The 18,167-nt window shown below is 42.8% G+C and overlaps 1 protein-coding gene across 1 annotated transcript; it reads right to left on the bottom strand.

The window, feature by feature from the left end:
• Window positions 1-12,286: 12,286 nt before the first annotated feature.
• On the bottom strand, window positions 12,287-13,225 carry LOC116406832 (olfactory receptor 6N2-like). Its single transcript, XM_031891788.1, has one exon. It carries the CDS (start codon window positions 13,223-13,225, stop codon window positions 12,287-12,289), a length of 939 nt encoding a protein of 312 aa, XP_031747648.1.
• Between the last annotated feature and the right edge of the window lie 4,942 nt (window positions 13,226-18,167).

Here is an 18,167-nt window from a genome sequence, read left to right as displayed (position 1 = left end):
CTTCTTGCTTCAATGCTGTGGAGACATATTGATAATTACTTAATGTAATATAGACAATAAAGGGGCAATTTACCCACTTAAAAGTTAGTATTTTCAAATGTTTTTCTAGATTTTACAGTTTCATTTGTTTAATATACTGCCTTTTGTGGTTTCAGGTAGTGTCTGAGCAAGCTGATTGGTTACTTTATAAAGTGTGATAATTCTATACAAGGCTGTACATGGCATGGCTAAGCTCCAGCTCCAGACCCAACTGAGCGCGCTCCCAAAACCTTGCTAATATCACAGTGATAACATTTGATGCATTAATTGCTGGTATTTCTCTGACACTGATCAATTAATGCCTCATATAATCACAGTTTAACCTATTTGCAACCTAGCTCGCTGAGCGTATGTGAGAATGAGGAAAATTAAACAAATTCATAATTAAAACTGAAATTTTTTAAAAATGGTAAACAATAGAAAATAGATATGAATTCGATATTGGTCAGCCTCAGATCTATGGCTGATTTAGTTGTTCTAAAGCCATGATTCCTGAACTCTCAGGCCAGCCTTACCTGTAAGAGTCATTTGCAATCCTGGTGAGACCCTTGCTCAATATGATACATTACCCAAGGTATGTTTAACCTAACTACAATTCCAAAGAATGGCCTGGTATCTACATCATTCCTCTGTACCTTAAGCGACTGACTTGTTCTAAAAGATCATTCTTAGTCTTGCTATTTGCTCAAAATTAACCACCAAGCACTGAAACTTGCACCTTCCTGTTGGGTGAGGCTTTTTTCTATGGAGACATACGTCCATCAAGTTAAACCATAATGCCATTATTCTGTATAACCTGCCCAACTGCTAGTTGATCTAGAGGAAGGCAAAAAACCCCATCTGAAGCCTCTCTAATTTGCCTCAGAGGGGAAAAAATTCCTTCCTGACTCCAAGATGGCAATCGGCCCAGTCCCTGGATCAACTAGTACTAAGAGCTATCTCCCCTACCCCTGTATTCCCTCACTTGTACTGAGAGCTATCCCCCATACCCCTGTATTCCCTCACTTGTACTGAGAGCTATCCCCCCTACCCCTGTATTCCCTCACTTGTACTGAGAGCTATCTCCCCTACCCCTGTATTCCCTCACTTGTACTGAGAGCTATCTCCCCTACCCCTGTATTCCCTCACTTGTACTGAGAGCTATCTCCCCTACCCCTGTATTCCTTCACTTGTACTGAGAGCTATCTCACCTACCCCTGTATTCCCTCACTTGTACTGAGAGCTATCTCCCATACCCCTGTATTCCCTTACTTGTACTGAGAGCTATCTCCCATACCCCTGTATTCCCTCACTTGTACTGAGAGCTATCTCCCTTACCCCTGTATTCCCTCACTTGTACTGAGAGCTATCTCCCATAACCCTGTATTCCCTCACTTGTACTGAGAGCTATCCCCCCTACCCCTGTATTCCCTCACTTGTACTGAGAGCTATCTCCCCTACCCCTGTATTCCCTCACTTGTACTGAGAGCTATCTCCCATACCCCTGTATTCCCTCACTTGTACTGAGAGCTATCTCCCATAACCCTGTATTCCCTCACTTGTACTGAGAGCTATCCCCCCTACCCCTGTATTCCCTCACTTGTACTGAGAGCTATCCCCCATACCCCTGTATTCCCTCACTTGTACTGAGAGCTATCCCCCCTACCCCTGTATTCCCTCACTTGTACTGAGAGCTATCCCCCCTACCCCTGTATTCCCTCACTTGTACTGAGAGCTATCTCCCCTACCCCTGTATTCCCTCACTTGTACTGAGAGCTATCTCCCCTACCCCTGTATTCCCTCACTTGTACTGAGAGCTATCTCCCATACCCCTGTATTCCCTCACTTGTACTGAGAGCTATCTCCCATAACCCTGTATTCCCTCACTTGTACTGAGAGCTATCCCCCCTACCCCTGTATTCCCTCACTTGTACTGAGAGCTATCCCCCATACCCCTGTATTCCCTCACTTGTACTGAGAGCTATCTCCCATACCCCTGTATTCCCTCACTTGTACTGAGAGCTATCTCCCCTAACCCTGTATTCCCTCACTTGTACTGAGAGCTATCTCCCCTACCCCTGTATTCCCTCACTTGTACTGAGAGCTATCTCTCCTACCCCTGTATTCCCTCACTTGTACTGAGAGCTATCTCCCCTACCCCTGTATTCCCTCACTTGTACTGAGAGCTATCTCCCCTAACCCTGTATTCCCTCACTTGTACTGAGAGCTATCTCCCCTACCCCTGTATTCCCTCACTTGTACTGAGAGCTATCTCCCCTAACCCTGTATTCCCTCACTTGTACTGAGAGCTATCCCCCCTACCCCTGTATTCCCTCACTTGTACTGAGAGCTATCTCCCCTACCCCTGTATTCCCTCACTTGTACTGAGAGCTATCCCCCCTACCCCTGTATTCCCTCACTTGTACTGAGAGCTATCTCCCCTACCCCTGTATTCCCTCACTTGTACTGAGAGCTATCTCCCATAACCCTGTATTCCCTCACTTGTACTGAGAGCTATCTCCCATACCCCTGTATTCCCTCACTTGTACTGAGAGCTATCTCCCATACCCCTGTATTCCCTCACTTGTACTGAGAGCTATCTCCCATACCCCTGTATTCCCTCACTTGTACTGAGAGCTATCTCCCATACCCCTGTATTCCCTCACTTGTACTGAGAGCTATCTCCCATACCCCTGTATTCCCTCACTTGTACTGAGAGCTATCCCCCCTACCCCTGTATTCCCTCACTTGTACTGAGAGCTATCTCCCCTACCCCTGTATTCCCTCACTTGTACTGAGAGCTATCTCCCATACCCCTGTATTCCCTCACTTGTACTGAGAGCTATCTCCCCTACCCCTGTATTCCCTCACTTGTACTGAGAGCTATCCCCCCTACCCCTGTATTCCCTCACTTGTACTGAGAGCTATCTCTCCTACCCCTGTATTCCCTCACTTGTACTGAGAGCTATCCCCCCTACCCCTGTATTCCCTCACTTGTACTGAGAGCTATCTCCCCTACCCCTGTATTCCCTCACTTGTACTGAGAGCTATCTCCCATACCCCTGTATTCCCTCACTTGTACTGAGAGCTATCTCCCCTACCCCTGTATTCCCTCACTTGTACTGAGAGCTATCTCCCCTACCCCTGTATTCCCTCACTTGTACTGAGAGCTATCCCCCCTACCCCTGTATTCCCTCACTTGTACTGAGAGCTATCTCCTCTACCCCTGTATTCCCTCACTTGTACTGAGAGCTATCTCCCCTACCCCTGTATTCCCTCACTTGTACTGAGAGCTATCTCCCCTACCCCTGTATTCCCTCACTTGTACTGAGAGCTATCCCCCCTACCCCTGTATTCCCTCACTTGTACTGAGAGCTATCCCCCCTACCCCTGTATTCCCTCACTTGTACTGAGAGCTATCCCCCCTACCCCTGTATTCCCTCACTTGTACTGAGAGCTATCTCCCCTACCCCTGTATTCCCTCACTTGTACTGAGAGCTATCTCCCCTACCCCTGTATTCCCTCACTTGTACTGAGAGCTATCTCCCCTACCCCTGTATTCCCTCACTTGTACTGAGAGCTATCTCCCCTACCCCTGTATTCCCTCACTTGTACTGAGAGCTATCTCCCCTACCCCTGTATTCCCTCACTTGTACTGAGAGCTATCCCCCCTACCCCTGTATTCCCTCACTTGTACTGAGAGCTATCTCCTCTACCCCTGTATTCCCTCACTTGTACTGAGAGCTATCTCCCCTACCCCTGTATTCCCTCACTTGTACTGAGAGCTATCTCCCCTACCCCTGTATTCCCTCACTTGTACTGAGAGCTATCTCCCATACCCCTGTATTCCCTCACTTGTACTGAGAGCTATCTCCCAAACCCCTGTATTCCCTCACTTGTACTGAGAGCTATCCCCCCTACCCCTGTATTCCCTCACTTGTACTGAGAGCTATCTCCCCTACCCCTGTATTCCCTCACTTGTACTGAGAGCTATCTCCCCTACCCCTGTATTCCCTCACTTGTACTGAGAGCTATCTCCCCTACCCCTGTATTCCCTCACTTGTACTGAGAGCTATCTCCCATAACCCTGTATTCCCTCACTTGTACTGAGAGCTATCCCCCTACCCCTGTATTCCCTCACTTGTACTGAGAGCTATCTCCCCTACCCCTGTATTCCCTCACTTGTACTGAGAGCTATCTCCCCTACCCCTGTATTCCCTCACTTGTACTGAGAGCTATCCCCCCTACCCCTGTATTCCCTCACTTGTACTGAGAGCTATCTCCCATACCCCTGTATTCCCTCACTTGTACTAAGAGCTATCCCCCATACCCCTGTATTCCCTCACTTGTACTGAGAGCTATCTCCCATACCCCTGTATTCCCTCACTTGTACTGAGAGCTATCTCCCCTACCCCTGTATTCCCTCACTTGTACTGAGAGCTATCTCCCATAACCCTGTATTCCCTCACTTGTACTGAGAGCTATCTCCCCTACCCCTGTATTCCCTCACTTGTACTGAGAGCTATCTCCCCTACCCCTGTATTCCCTCACTTGTACTGAGAGCTATCTCCCATACCCCTGTATTCCCTCACTTGTACTGAGAGCTATCTCCCATACCCCTGTATTCCCTCACTTGTACTGAGAGCTATCCCCCTACCCCTGTATTAATATAATTGACCAATAATTTTATCTGTTTAGATAATGTAATTACCCACCTTGTGATTTTCCATGTTCTAGAAAATGAATCCTTCTCCCCAGATGTTCTATTTATACCCAACTGGTGTCATTAACGGCAGTCGTTCTGTTGCCAGGACCACAAGGCCGTGGGCAGAATATTTTACATTTCTCCTGATTAGAGAGGATGGGTTTCTGACGGTAGCACTCAGGGATGTCACTCAGTTGTTTACATCGTTAAATTTAATTGAAATTGCCATTAATTAGCTAATCCTCTGAGTCTTATTATTTATTGTTTACATCTTTTGTATTTTTGTTGTAGGAAATATGGCCTTGTTACATATAGACAAATATTGCTTCCAAGGAATCTGCACTTTTGGGCCTTACGAGGCTCAGGAGCGCCAACGCTTTGGGAATAATATTTAGACTTCTTTTAATGATGCGACATAAGTGTCTGCTGCATTCATAAAAAAGTGAGTGTTAAAGATGTTGGGTAGACCCTATACCAGTGACTTTTTTGGGGGTGCAAGCCCCTGTTTGTGGTCCTATATTCAGTCACATATCCATTTAATTCACAAGAAGATTGGCAATGTATAGGTTAATATTGCTATATCAGTTATCCTGTTATAGTTCAGGGAATATTTAGGGTACTTGGGTAATTCTCAGAAATCTTACACCAATGAAACAATAAAGTATGCTGTAGGGAATATCACTGACTACAAAAAGTATTCATTCCAACTATCACTCTAACTGGCCTTCAGGCTGTTATCCTATCCATGGCTTTGGGCCTCACTTGTGGGGGCAACAAAAAATAAAACCGAGGGAAACTTTGCTGTATTCTGAATGATTGATATTCAGTTTATATTCAAATAATGCAGAGGAGTATATAATGAGTATATAGCATGTAATTTACCTACATCACAATAAAAAGGAATATTTGTGTGACAGCATACTGTATCTAAATGGGTTAGGATGCTTTTGCTGTAAGAGTTTAAAGGTGCCCATACACCTTAAGATCCGCTCGCTTGGCGATGTCGCCAAGCGAGCGGATCTTCTCCCGATATCCCCACCTACGGGTGGGCAATATCGGAGGAATTTAGGCATAGGCAAAGTCGATCTAAGGGACCGATATCAACAGCTAGAATCGACCTGTGTATGTGGACCTTAACGGTAACAAGCTTTCAGACCTCACAGGGCCCTTCTTCAGATCGAAAGGACAGAAGGCAATGAATGTAACTTAAGGTCCCCATACACGGGCCGACTATAGCTGCCGATATGGGTCCCTTTGACCGATTCGGCAGCTAATCGGCCCGTGTATGGGGAGAGCAGAGTGGCCTGGCCGACCGATATCTGGCCTGAAATTGGCCAGATCTCGATCGGCCAGGTTAGAAAATCCAGTCGGCTCGTTGATGCGGTCCCTGATCCGACTGCCCCATTGCCGCCCACATAATGGGCCAAACAATCAGATTATTTTTTTTTTCCCCCGTAGGTGGGGATATCGGGGGAAGATCCACTCGCTTGCCGACATCGCCAAGCGAGCGGATCTGCTCGTGTATGGCCGACCTTTTTGGTCGGACTCTGGAGTAACTCATTGGGGTGATTGCACAATGATATCTAAAAAAACCCTAAATAACTCTTTGGTCTCTAGAGAAAGACTAACCACTCTCTGATCACTTTACAGGAACACAGCTCTGACTGTAACAGGAAGAAGTGTGGGAATAAAAGACACAGCTCTGTCCATTCATTGGCTGATGTGACCTTGCGTGTATGTGTGCCCCAAGTTTGTAAGTTAGTACAGTGTTTCCTATGATCCAAAGGGTTGCAATTAGTGATGAGCCAATATTTTCACCAGGCATAGATTCGCAGCGAATTTTGTCATTGGTGAAATATTTTGCGAAACTTCTGAGAAAAAAAGCATGCAGTCGCTTCAAAATGGGCACGGGTGACAAAAAAAGACGCGGGCGACAAAAAAAATCGTGCAACAAACATATTTTGCGGATTTTTCTCCGTGTTAAGAATTTTGCTTTAGTTTCGCAAATTTTTTGGCGAAATGGGACAGATTCACTCATCACTAGTTGCAATTTTTCAATGTGGGCTTATGCAATGGCACATACTATTATCAAAGTATTATATCAAAATACTTTATTTCAAAATACTGTTTTTGGGCTGTTTTTGTGATTTATTATCATAGATCCCAACAATGTTTGGGGGATATAGTTTAACTTTTTTTTGGGTGTCAATTATTGTGCAGTGCATAGAATGTTTCACATAGGTTATTCAATACAAGTTCCAAGAGCATACAGGTATCGGACCCCTTATCCGGAAACCCGTTATCCAGAAAGCTCCGAATTACGGAATGCCCGTCTCCCATAGACTCCATTTTAATTAAATAATTCAGAATTTTAAAACTGATTTTCTTTTTCTACGTAGAAATAAAACAGTACCTGTACTTGATCCCAACTAAGATATAATTACCCCTTATTGGGGACAGAACAGCCCTATTGGGTTTATTTCATGGTTAAATGATTCCCTTTTCTCTGTAATAATAAAACAGTACCTGTACTTGATCCCAACTAAGATATAATTACCCCTTATTGGGGGCAGAACAGCCCTATTGGGTTTATTTCATGGTTAAATGATTCCCTTTTCTCTGTAATAATAAAACAGTACCTGTACTTGATCCCAACTAAGATATAATTACCCCTTATTGGGGACAGAACAGCCCTATTGGGTTTATTTCATGGTTAAATGATTCCCTTTTCTCTGTAATAATAAAACAGTACCTGTACTTGATCCCAACTAAGATATAATTACCCCTTATTGGGGGCAGAACAGCCCTATTGGGTTTATTTCATGGTTAAATGATTCCCTTTTCTCTGTTATAATAAAACAGTACCTGCACTTGATCCCAACTAAGATATAATTACCCCTTATTGGGGGCAGAACAGCCCTATTGGGTTTATTTCATGGTTAAATGATTCCCTTTTCTCTGTAATAATAAAACAGTACCTGTACTTGATCCCAACTAAGATATAAATAATCCTTATTGGATGCAAAACAATCCTATTGTTTAATTAATGTTTTATTGATTTTTTAGAAGACTTATGGCACTGAGATCCAAATTACGGAAAGACCCCTTATCTGGAATACCCTTGGTCCCGAGCATTCTGGATAATGGGTCCTATACCTGTATTATCATTGTGCATTACTCCAATTGTCTAGTTTTATGGTATCTATATGGCTTGGGAAGATCCACGTATTATTAAAAAGCAGCTGTTTCTGTCATAAAAATCGTGGATCACTGGATGCACTGCTAAGGTATAATTGTTTGTTGTAATAGACCTTTAATTTTTTTTTTTTTTAAAGTCTTTTAAAGGACATGAACACCCTGATTCTTTAGGGGGTGCCAAATTTCTATTTGTTTTCCTGCAGCCATTTTACTTACCAGCATCCCGGTGTTTGGTGTGCAAGTGTGCGCTCTATTCTTTTAGTGCAAGTGCACTGTGCAGAGGGAACCCTGGAGCTACCATTTGGTCAGGAGGCGGCAGTAGCTCCAGGGTTCCCCCATGTCCATAGGCGCTGTGGAACAGAAGGCAAGAAGGACTGAGCAGTGCTGAGTGCAACGTATATATATATATATATATTCCCCAGCCAGTGCAGAAACAGGAAAAACGTAATTTGATTATCGGGGAAGGAGAGTGCCTAACATATTGACACCCATAAGTAAATAAGGGTTTCTGTGTCCTTTAAAAATACCATAATTAAGACCTTCTAATGTCCCTGAGGTAGCTCAACTGTGTAACTACCAGCCCCTTCTTTATTTCATATTATTTCCCAAAAGGCCATTCCCAATTGGAGCCACCCATCATTGGCTTTCTCCAGGCTGTTCCACTATTTCTCCTGCTGCTTTACCCATTCCATATACTCTCCTCCTGCAAAGTCTGGGGCTTTTTATAACTCCCTATAGTTTTGTGTCAAAATTGTGGTAAATTGTCAAGCAAAAAGTGTCATGGCGGTCAAATCACTAGCAGCAGGTAAAATGTCCACCTCCTTATTGCTGGGAGACTAAAGGTGGCCACGGGCCGATTCTAGCTGCCGATATTGGTCCCTTAGACCGATTCGGCTGCTTATTGGCCGTGTATGGGCACTAACTACAGGCCTGCCTGACCAATCGGGCAGGTTTGAAATTTAGTTGGATTGGGGACCACACCGGCTCGTTGATGCGGTCCCTAAACCGACGGACGCCTATACCTGTCGTTCAAAATCGATTGTATGGCCCCAGGGCCAAACAACCGAATTAGCCTGATATTGCCCACCAGTAGGTGGGGCTATTGGGAGAAGTTCAACTTGCTTGGTGACCTCGCCAAGTGAGTGGATCTTAGCGTGAATGGCCAGTTTAGCATGTGTGTGGGGAGGGTAAGGTGGGCAAGGGTGGCATTCACATCCCCCACTGATTATAAGGTTGCCATGTATATTTCTAAGGAAAGACTGGAAGGTGTGGGGAAGTCCATGAATCTATAGGTTGAATTAAGATAGGAAAATAAGTAAAAGACAAGGGCAATTATACAGGAAGGTTGTTATATCATAGCATTAATCTAAGGGATTATCATTTTGAAGAAAATGTGAAAAAATATTTACCCTCAATGCTGTAATTCTGGGATTATAAAAAATATAACCCGTAAGAGTAAATGTGAATTATGATGGTTCAGTATAGGGGTGATTGTATTACTGTTGTGCTAAACATTTATAAATTCAACTAAGGCGTAATAATTAACGGTATTGTTCTCTCCTTTACCTCCAATGGCAATCATTTAGACATTTGCTTACATTGTTATACTCAACTGATGAAATCTCTAGGGATTCACATGACAAACAAAGCATTGCTAATGCCTAACAATGTAAAGGTAAAATTAGATGTGAAATGACATCATGGGAATAAACAGACAAACACATATCAAACAATTATACATTATTTTACTAATATGTACAAAGAGAGGATATTTTAAAAACATTTTCTAGAAGGCCCTAAGGGTTCCCTGTAGTATATATCTTTCTCTATGCATCTGAGAGTTAGTTCAACAGACAAGGTAAAGCACTTATTATTATTAAACATTTATAAAGCACAAACAAATACTGACAGATAAAGGAGGCAAAATAGACACATCACACCTTTATATTTAATTAGAATAAGAACTCTATTCAGTCATCTTTAATATGGAATATTGTATCAAGTAATAGCAATTCATTTGGCAATGAGTTCACAAAAGTATTTTTCAAATGTCCGGTGAAAAGTCTGATAACTGCTACGTAGTGGATGTATAGCCTATCCCACATATTTCATTAAGTGTGTCCCTGTGTAGAACTAGCACATTGGATGACTGGCATCTTAACAAACCTGAAATTGTAATAATGTTATTTACAAAGATGGGAATAACACCATGTAATTAGCAAGAGATGTGACCCATATCGTATAGTTCAGGGGTGGGCAAACTACGGCCCATTTGCCTTTTTAATCCGGCCGCCGACTCCTGATTGGTTGCGCCCCGTGCATGCGCGTGACGTCAGAACGCACGGGGCGCAACAGTATAAAACTTCAGATGCAGCGGGAGCCGGGGGACTGACACAGCCGGAGGAGGCAGGAGGTCTTGGAGGATGGAGCCAAAGGAAGCAGTAGGTCGCGCGGGGGGGGGGGGGGGCGGGGGGAGCTGGTGGGAGGATGTTGAGGAGGATGATGGGAAGAACGCTGGGGGGAGCTGCAGGATGCTGGGTAGGATGCTGAGGGGGGAGCTGAAGGATGCTGGGGGGGAGCTGAAGGATGCTGGGGGGAGCTGAAGGATGCTGGGGGGAACTGCAGGATGCTGGGGAGTGGAGCTGGAGGATGCTGGGTGGGATGCTGAGGGGGGAGCTGGAGGATGCTGGGGTTTAGCTGAAGGATGCTGGGGTGGGGAGCTGCAGGATGCTGGGTGGGAGCTGAGAGGCCCCGTGATTTCTAATGGCGGCCCTGGGCGTAGCGCTGGTCCGGCCCGGGCCGTCTGTAAGTCAATGTGGCCCCTGAGCCAAAAAGTTTGCCCACCCCTGGTATAGTTAGATGGAAGTTTGTGTCAGTTTCCCATTCTGACTAGGTTGGACATGTCTTCTTCTATATGCCTCTTCTATATGCCTCTTCTATATGCCTCTTCTATATGCCTCTTCTATATGCCTCTTCTATGAAGCTCTATCCATAAGAACATATTCAAAGCAATGACAATTTGACAATTTGAGAAAATCAAAATTCATCTAAATGAATTAAGTAAGGAAAGTAAATAAACTACTACATTGTGAAAAACTACGAATTCCATGGAAGGTGCTGCCACTTGAAAGGGTCAGCAAATTGGCAAATAAGGTTCAATGTTGATAAATGCAACTTGGGTGGAAATAAACGAAATGCAAGTTATTGTTGGTCCTGCTTGGCTCTTTAAGGGTTTATAGTTGGGACCGAGGAGGAAGCTTGAGTACAGGCAGCAAAACAGTCCAGAATCGCGGTACCAGAAGGATTGATCCATCTCAAAATGTGTCCCAGGCACGGGTTGGTTCAGACGGCAAACAGGATGGTCAGAAGCAGGCAGGAGGGTAAAATACCAGTAGATGAATAGAAAAAACATTTTACGAAGCAAACAGGAGCTTACTAAGAAAGTCCTATACTTGGGCATTGAACATAGGTCTTTGGCATGTATTTATTTAAAATTTTCATGCCAAGCACAGTGTCGTGGCATGTCGGCATGATGAGATTAGGTCAATAGGGTGCTGCCATCTTAACTTTTTCTACGAAGTGGAGCATTGCTAAGAGGAGCGCCCCTAACCGGAGCACTACTGACAGTTATACAATATGTTGAAATCTAATTGCTGATTGGTTGCCCTGGGCAACATCACTGGTAATGCTTCACTCCACTTTTTACACAGCATGATAAATATACCCCTAAATAGTGGTGTGTTGGGGGCATCCTTAATTGAGTAAGAATTGAAGATTTTTGTAAATAGACTGTACAACTCTAGGCCAGTTGCTACAAAAGTACAACTCTAGGCCAGTTGCTACAAAAGTACAACTCTAGGCCAGTTGCTACAAAAGTGAATAAAGTGCTGACTTGCATACAAAATGGCATTAACTTGACTTTTTAAAGTCCTTTTTTAAGGCCTTTCCAAGGCCTTACCTAAAGTATGGAGTGCCGTTTTGGGCCTTAGTCCTTAAGAGGTGTTATTACCGAGTTGGAAAGAGTGCAGAGATGTAACTAAACTGGTAAGATAAATGAAACAACTGCACTATGAGGAAAGAGTAGAGTAGGCCCTTGTGGATATGGGGGATATGCCTACTATAGACAGATAGTCTTTTTTTGAAAATAAAAGAACAAAAGGCCATTCATTTGAGAAGAAAATGTTCACACTTGAAGCAGAGCAAATGGTTCTTCCCAATAATGTTGTGGAATGACCTGCTCATAGTACGTAAACCAAATATCTGGTCTGTTTTTCAACACAAGGTTTTTCTGTAGTATCTGTTCCTTCATGATTGTAAGGGTCTGTTTACTTAGATTACAATTTTGTTATACTGATTTTTTAATAGTCAACACAATTTAAGTGTCACCCTTTTGCTTTGTATTGTTTCTTTTAAAGCTATCCTTACTTCATTATTCCGTAAAGTGTAAATAATGGGATTCAACATTGGGGTAACAATAGTATAAACGACAGCAATTAGCTTGTCATAGCTGGTGGGCCACGATCCTTTTGGAGTGGCATAAACTGTAAAAGCGGTGCTATAAAACATCACTACAACAATTAGATGGGAAGAGCAAGTGGAGAAGGCCTTCATTCTCCCCGTGTTTGACCGTAACTTCATAATAGACCATATAATACTTATATACATAACTATGATGAATACAAGGTTAAACATGGTGGCAAATCCAATGACGCTACTGTTCATGGCAGAAGTGAAGGAAGTGTCTGTACAAGCCAAGGCCAAAAGGGGAGCTAGGTCACAGAAATAATGGTCAATATAATGAGGTCCACACAGAGGGACTTTGTGAGTCAATGTGGTGGGAATTAATGAAGCAAAGAACCCAAATGTCCAGCTCAGAATGGCCAGAGCTCTACACATTCTTTCATTCATGATAGAGGTGTATCTCAGAGGGTTACATATTGCCATGCAACGGTCAAACGCCATTACAGCCAGTAGAGCACACTCCGTCATGCCTAAACCATGGAACATATAGAGCTGAGCAAAGCACCATTCATAGGAAATTCTGTTGTCTTTAGTTAATAAAATAGCCAGAAGCTTGGGGGCTGTTGTCATTGTGTACCATATCTCCAAGAAAGAAAGGTTGGTGATAAAAAGGTACATTGGTGTGTGAAGACGAGTGTGACATTGCACCAACAGGATAACTAGCATATTCCCAGCCAGAGTGAGGAGGAACGTTGAAAGGAAGCAGAAAAAGAGCAAGATTCTCAGGTCATTAAGATTCAAAAATCCCTCTAACAAGAAACCATTGAACTGTGTGTGGTTCATGTCCCTCACAACTTATTCAGCTATAATGAAGAATCAAAGTAATAACTGGAAATCATTTCAGAGATGAAGAAAAAGGATTTTTTTTCATATTCTGCGCCAACATCTACTAGTCTAAAAGCTGTGGAGGAATTAAAAACAAGATTTGAGGTTATCACTATATGAATATACCGTTTATTAATGGAGCGATAGTTTCTTTATTTATCAACATTTTCCTGACAGTCAAGAAAGGGATTCGAGGAACTGACAGATTTATCAGAGAAGATTCATGTGTCAGTTTGTTTGAACAGATAGATGGTCTTGGGGTGTTATCTTAGCAGAAGTGTTGGGCTGTAAATAGTTAAAACCGCAAACAGCAATAAAGGATTCTAATCATTTTTTTTCCAAGTAGAATCTAAAGAGTTAAATCTGAATTATCCAATATCCTTTTACTAAACAGTAGCCATATATATGTATAACAATCAATCAAGGACAATACTTTCTGTGTTATTCTGTAGGACTTCACAACAAGCAGGAAGCATCGTACCATACACAGACAGACAGAATGGGTTGTCTTAGGCCTTCCTGGGGCCGCCATCTAAAGGCCCCACCACCCTAGTCAAGGGGGATTCCCCACCCCCATTGCAAATCCCTCCCCCAGACTTGCCACGAGGGCCAAAGCATACCAGTTTTCTTCCAGCGCCACGCCGCCCAAGTCTGACACTGTATGCAGGTATCTAATACTCATGGGGGGAAGCTTCAAAATTCCACTCACCTCACTTGTTTGGGAACCCCTAATCTGTATGTTAAAGCATTTTAATTGGCACAATCCTATGTCCATTTTGTTACCCATCAATCACAGATGAACTCAGTGTCTTTTAAACAGTGGACCAGATAAAGTTTATAACTACAGTAGAAACAGTCTGCAAATAACTTTGCATTATGTTTATTCCACCCCCATCTTGCCTGTTGGTTTATAGCAGTGATCCTCAACCAGTGGCTCGGGCAACATTTTTAATTCCTGACTTGGGGGCAAGTTTTGGTTGAATAAAAACAAGATTTCCTACCAAATAAAGCCCCTGTAAGCTGATAGGGTGCATAGAGGCCCCTAATAGCCAATCACAACCCTTATTTGGCTCCTCCATGAGCTTTTATGGTGCTTGTGTTGCTCTCCGAGTCTTTTTACATTTGACTGTGGCTCACGAGTAAGAAAGGTTGGGGATCCCTGGTTTATAGAAATGGTGCCCAATAAGGGATACTGGGATCCTCAGAGTGTTGCCAACAAACAGCCCTAGTCAGAGGTATTCAGTATAAAGAACAGGTAGTACCATTATTTACTAATGGTTATTCTTTATAAGCCATTCACAATCTCGTAATTACATATATTAACAAAACCATGCTATATATATATATATATGCTGTAATGTTTAAAAAGGGCAGAGCACAAGAGTACAAAAACATGTTTGTTTTTTTTTACTTTGCATCTTTCCCTGCACTTGGTGAAGTAACCGGTTTTTATGTGTTGCCCAACCTGAAGTCCCTAAGCTGTTAAAGAACAACCCCCAGCACCCAACATAAAACTGTTGTGGCTCCAGTAGTTACAGTTCAACAATAGCTGACAGGCCAAACAATATATACTCTTACTTTATAAAGTTTTTATTCTCTCCAGTAAGAACCAGTGTTGGACTGTCCCACCAGGATACCAGGAAAACTCCCGGTGGGCCCAGGTGTCAATAGTCCTGCTTCTAACTATTTGGCCAATTGCATGGTCATTCCCTATTTCTGTATGGAAAAAAGAGATAGAAGGATAGAGAAAAGGGACTTGGATAATAAAGAAGATGAAGGAGGAGAGGAGGAATAATAGTTTAGAAAGTGGGCCTATAGTCTAAAGGCTTTCTGGTGGGCCCCTGGCATCTCAGTCCAACACTTTGTTAACAGCCCTGGTTCAGATAGGGGTAACCTAAATTAGAGATAAGTGAACCCTCTATTTTAATCTAATTGGCGCGTAGCATTTACTCAGTATTGCATTGTCTTGTTTGTTCAAAATAATTGGAAGGGGAAATAATCCTACACACATAGTACTCACCCAACTTGTCTATTTACAGGAGATGGGAGATGAGGCATCTATAGGTGCTCTATTTATACCTGGTGGGTGTAATTACCTGGAGAAATCCTTCTGCAACCAGAAATCCCTTAATAAGAGGCAATGGGATTTCTGATTCTAGCACTGTGGGATGCCATTCCTATTTGTTTCTATTATTATAATAGAACAAAACATTGATTAATTAATCCTTTGAGTCTTTTTGCTAATTAAAGATATTTGGCTGGATTTTATTTGTGGATTCAAATGCAAATGATATAAAAGTGTTTTTAAATCTTTGTTGTTTTGTGAATAGATTGCAGGGTTTAAATCTGTAAAACCAGATGCAAATTGTATGTATGTATGTATAACTTTATTTATAAAGTGCCACAAGGGTACGCAGCGCTGTACAATCTTACAGAATACACAATTACACACAGGGAGGGCAAGTGTTATAATAAATACAATAAATATAAATATATATAAATGCACAGGGAATAAGTGCCATGTGGTATGAGACACAGTATTATTATTATTTATTTATAAAGTGCCAACATATTCCGCAGTGCTGTACAATAAGTGGGTTACATACATACAGAGTAACATATAAAGCAACCAATAACCGATACAGGAGGGGAAGAGAGCCCTGCCCAAAAGAGCTTACAATCTACAGTAGGAAGGAGGTCCCTGCCCCGTAGAGCTTACAATCTAAGTGCAAGTGAAAGCAGCTTTTTTTTTCTTAAGTTTAAGAGGTGGGTGGCAAATGCCAAATGCACTGATGGCTGCAAACTGCCTGAGCTGCATCTCACAATGCTAATACAGTTTACCATTAAGTAAATTTAAATTTCCTTTACCCCTTAAACAAACCCAGTCTCAAACCTGAGAATAAGGTTCCGGTCTCCTGACTTCAATTCCAACTGTGCCTGCAGAACTGCCACCCAACCCCATACCATTGAGGATGAGATAATGATCCACCCCAGGCCTTTTTGAGAACTTATTTCACGTTATCAGCTGATGTGCATAGGAATTCAGACAAAAAACAAAAAAAAAAATGGGGTTGGTTGACACCTCTGACTGTGCCTGCACCTTCCCATTTGGCTGCTTAGAAGGAGGCCCCCAAATTCCATACACCAAAACATGTTTTTCACCATTACGCCACTTCAGACGCACGTGACTTTAGGCGTGGCTGTCTAGAGGGTCACCTACTCAGTCTCACACACAGGTCAGACTAGCGTCACAGCATCCCAAAGACCAACCAACACTCACAAACTCATACACAAAACTTGCTGCCACCACTCTCATATTTCTTACACTGGTGATGAGAGATGCCAAGCACTCTAGTAGCAAAGGGTTAATGTAAGAAACTGACACACACGCTCTTCCTACCAGCAGTCAAGAGGTTAATCAGCATACAGCATGCAGAGGGCTAAGGCACACAGTTACACACTTGAAGGTTAAGTTCGCTTTAGAGCATCAATGACAAAACATATTCAATTTTATATTGAATATTATAAAAGGTGTAACAGTGCAGTTGTACAACACGATTTTAGAAAAAGGACATACGGAAAAACAAGTACAAACAGTTTGTAAAATAAAAGGGAAAAACATAGAAGTCCTATACTGTACCAGAGTCCTTCTAATCCTGGAGGCAAGGGGGAAACCAATGGGATGAACTTCCAATTGAAATTGGTCCTCCAAAGTAAATCCAAATTGTAGTCAGAAGAGCTGACTATTTATCCCAGTTTGCAGGGGCATCAGGTAACTGGACACTCCCCCCTCCCTCAGGAATGCAAGGGGAGTCACCACTAGCAGGACACAGAGTGAGGTTTATTACCTCCTGAGTGTATGGACTTGACCAATGATAAAATGTCCATATCTCCTTATGGGAACATAATAAAAAGATGAAATTAAATTCATCAATTTTAGATGATCCCTCCGGTCCCATACAGACTAAACATGACTACTGTGTGACCTGCCCCTGCCCAGACATTCCTATCTGACAAACCAAGTACCCAAAGCCAGTCAGGTTTGGACTCGTTTAACAGGCAATATCCAATGAAACATACCCAGTTTTTGATACCGCTGGTATAACAGGTATGGGTTCTAGGAAGATAAATGTGTGTGAGGTTATGTTCTGGTGTGACCTCCACATCACCTATGATGGGTCCTGATGGGTTCCGATCATTCCCAAATCCAACCCTTCTCAATTCGATCTAACTGAAAAGTCTCCACTGGGGCACTCAGCAAGTGTACAGCCCTAAATCCTAGGTAAATTTGCAGGACTCTCAAAAGTCAAACAAGCTGACTGCTTATTAATTGCCTTGAAAATCTCAGATTGTCAGACACAAAAACCAATGGCCTGTTGACCTAGATGAATAATGCAAGTAGCCTCAGGTGTCAAACAACTTTGGCCACCCCATATAACTCCCCATTAAGGGAAGGCTTGTCACATGATGGAGTTATGGCCGTAGGTACAGCATCCAAAATAGAGGGAAGTGAGAGAAACATTTTCTAGATGTTCTTGGTAGGGATGTAGCGAACTTTGCGAACCCCATAGACTTCAATGGGAAGGCGAACTTTAAAACCTAGAAAAGCCATTTCTGGCCAGAAAACTGATTTTAAAGTTGTTTAAAGGGTGCCACGACCTGGACAGTGACATGCAGGAGGGGGATCAAGGGCAAAAATTTCTCTGAAAAATACTTTGTTGACACAGCATGCGTAAAACCGCAAGCTATTCCTATGTATACACAAAGGCAGCTGGCAGACCTAGCAGAAATACGCAGCGTTTTTTGCTATTTCGCACTATTAGCACCATGGAAACGGGATTTGCTTACACCAGTACTAGGCTGAAAAACGCCATGTGTGGCTTGTGCTGCGTTTTTAGGC

Source organism: Xenopus tropicalis, chromosome 8, assembly GCF_000004195.4.
Source record: "Xenopus tropicalis strain Nigerian chromosome 8, UCB_Xtro_10.0, whole genome shotgun sequence".
Classification (NCBI taxonomy): Eukaryota; Metazoa; Chordata; class Amphibia; order Anura; family Pipidae; genus Xenopus; species Xenopus tropicalis.
The sequence above is the reverse complement of the archived record's forward strand: the minus strand, read 5'-3'. Positions and strand labels throughout refer to the sequence as shown.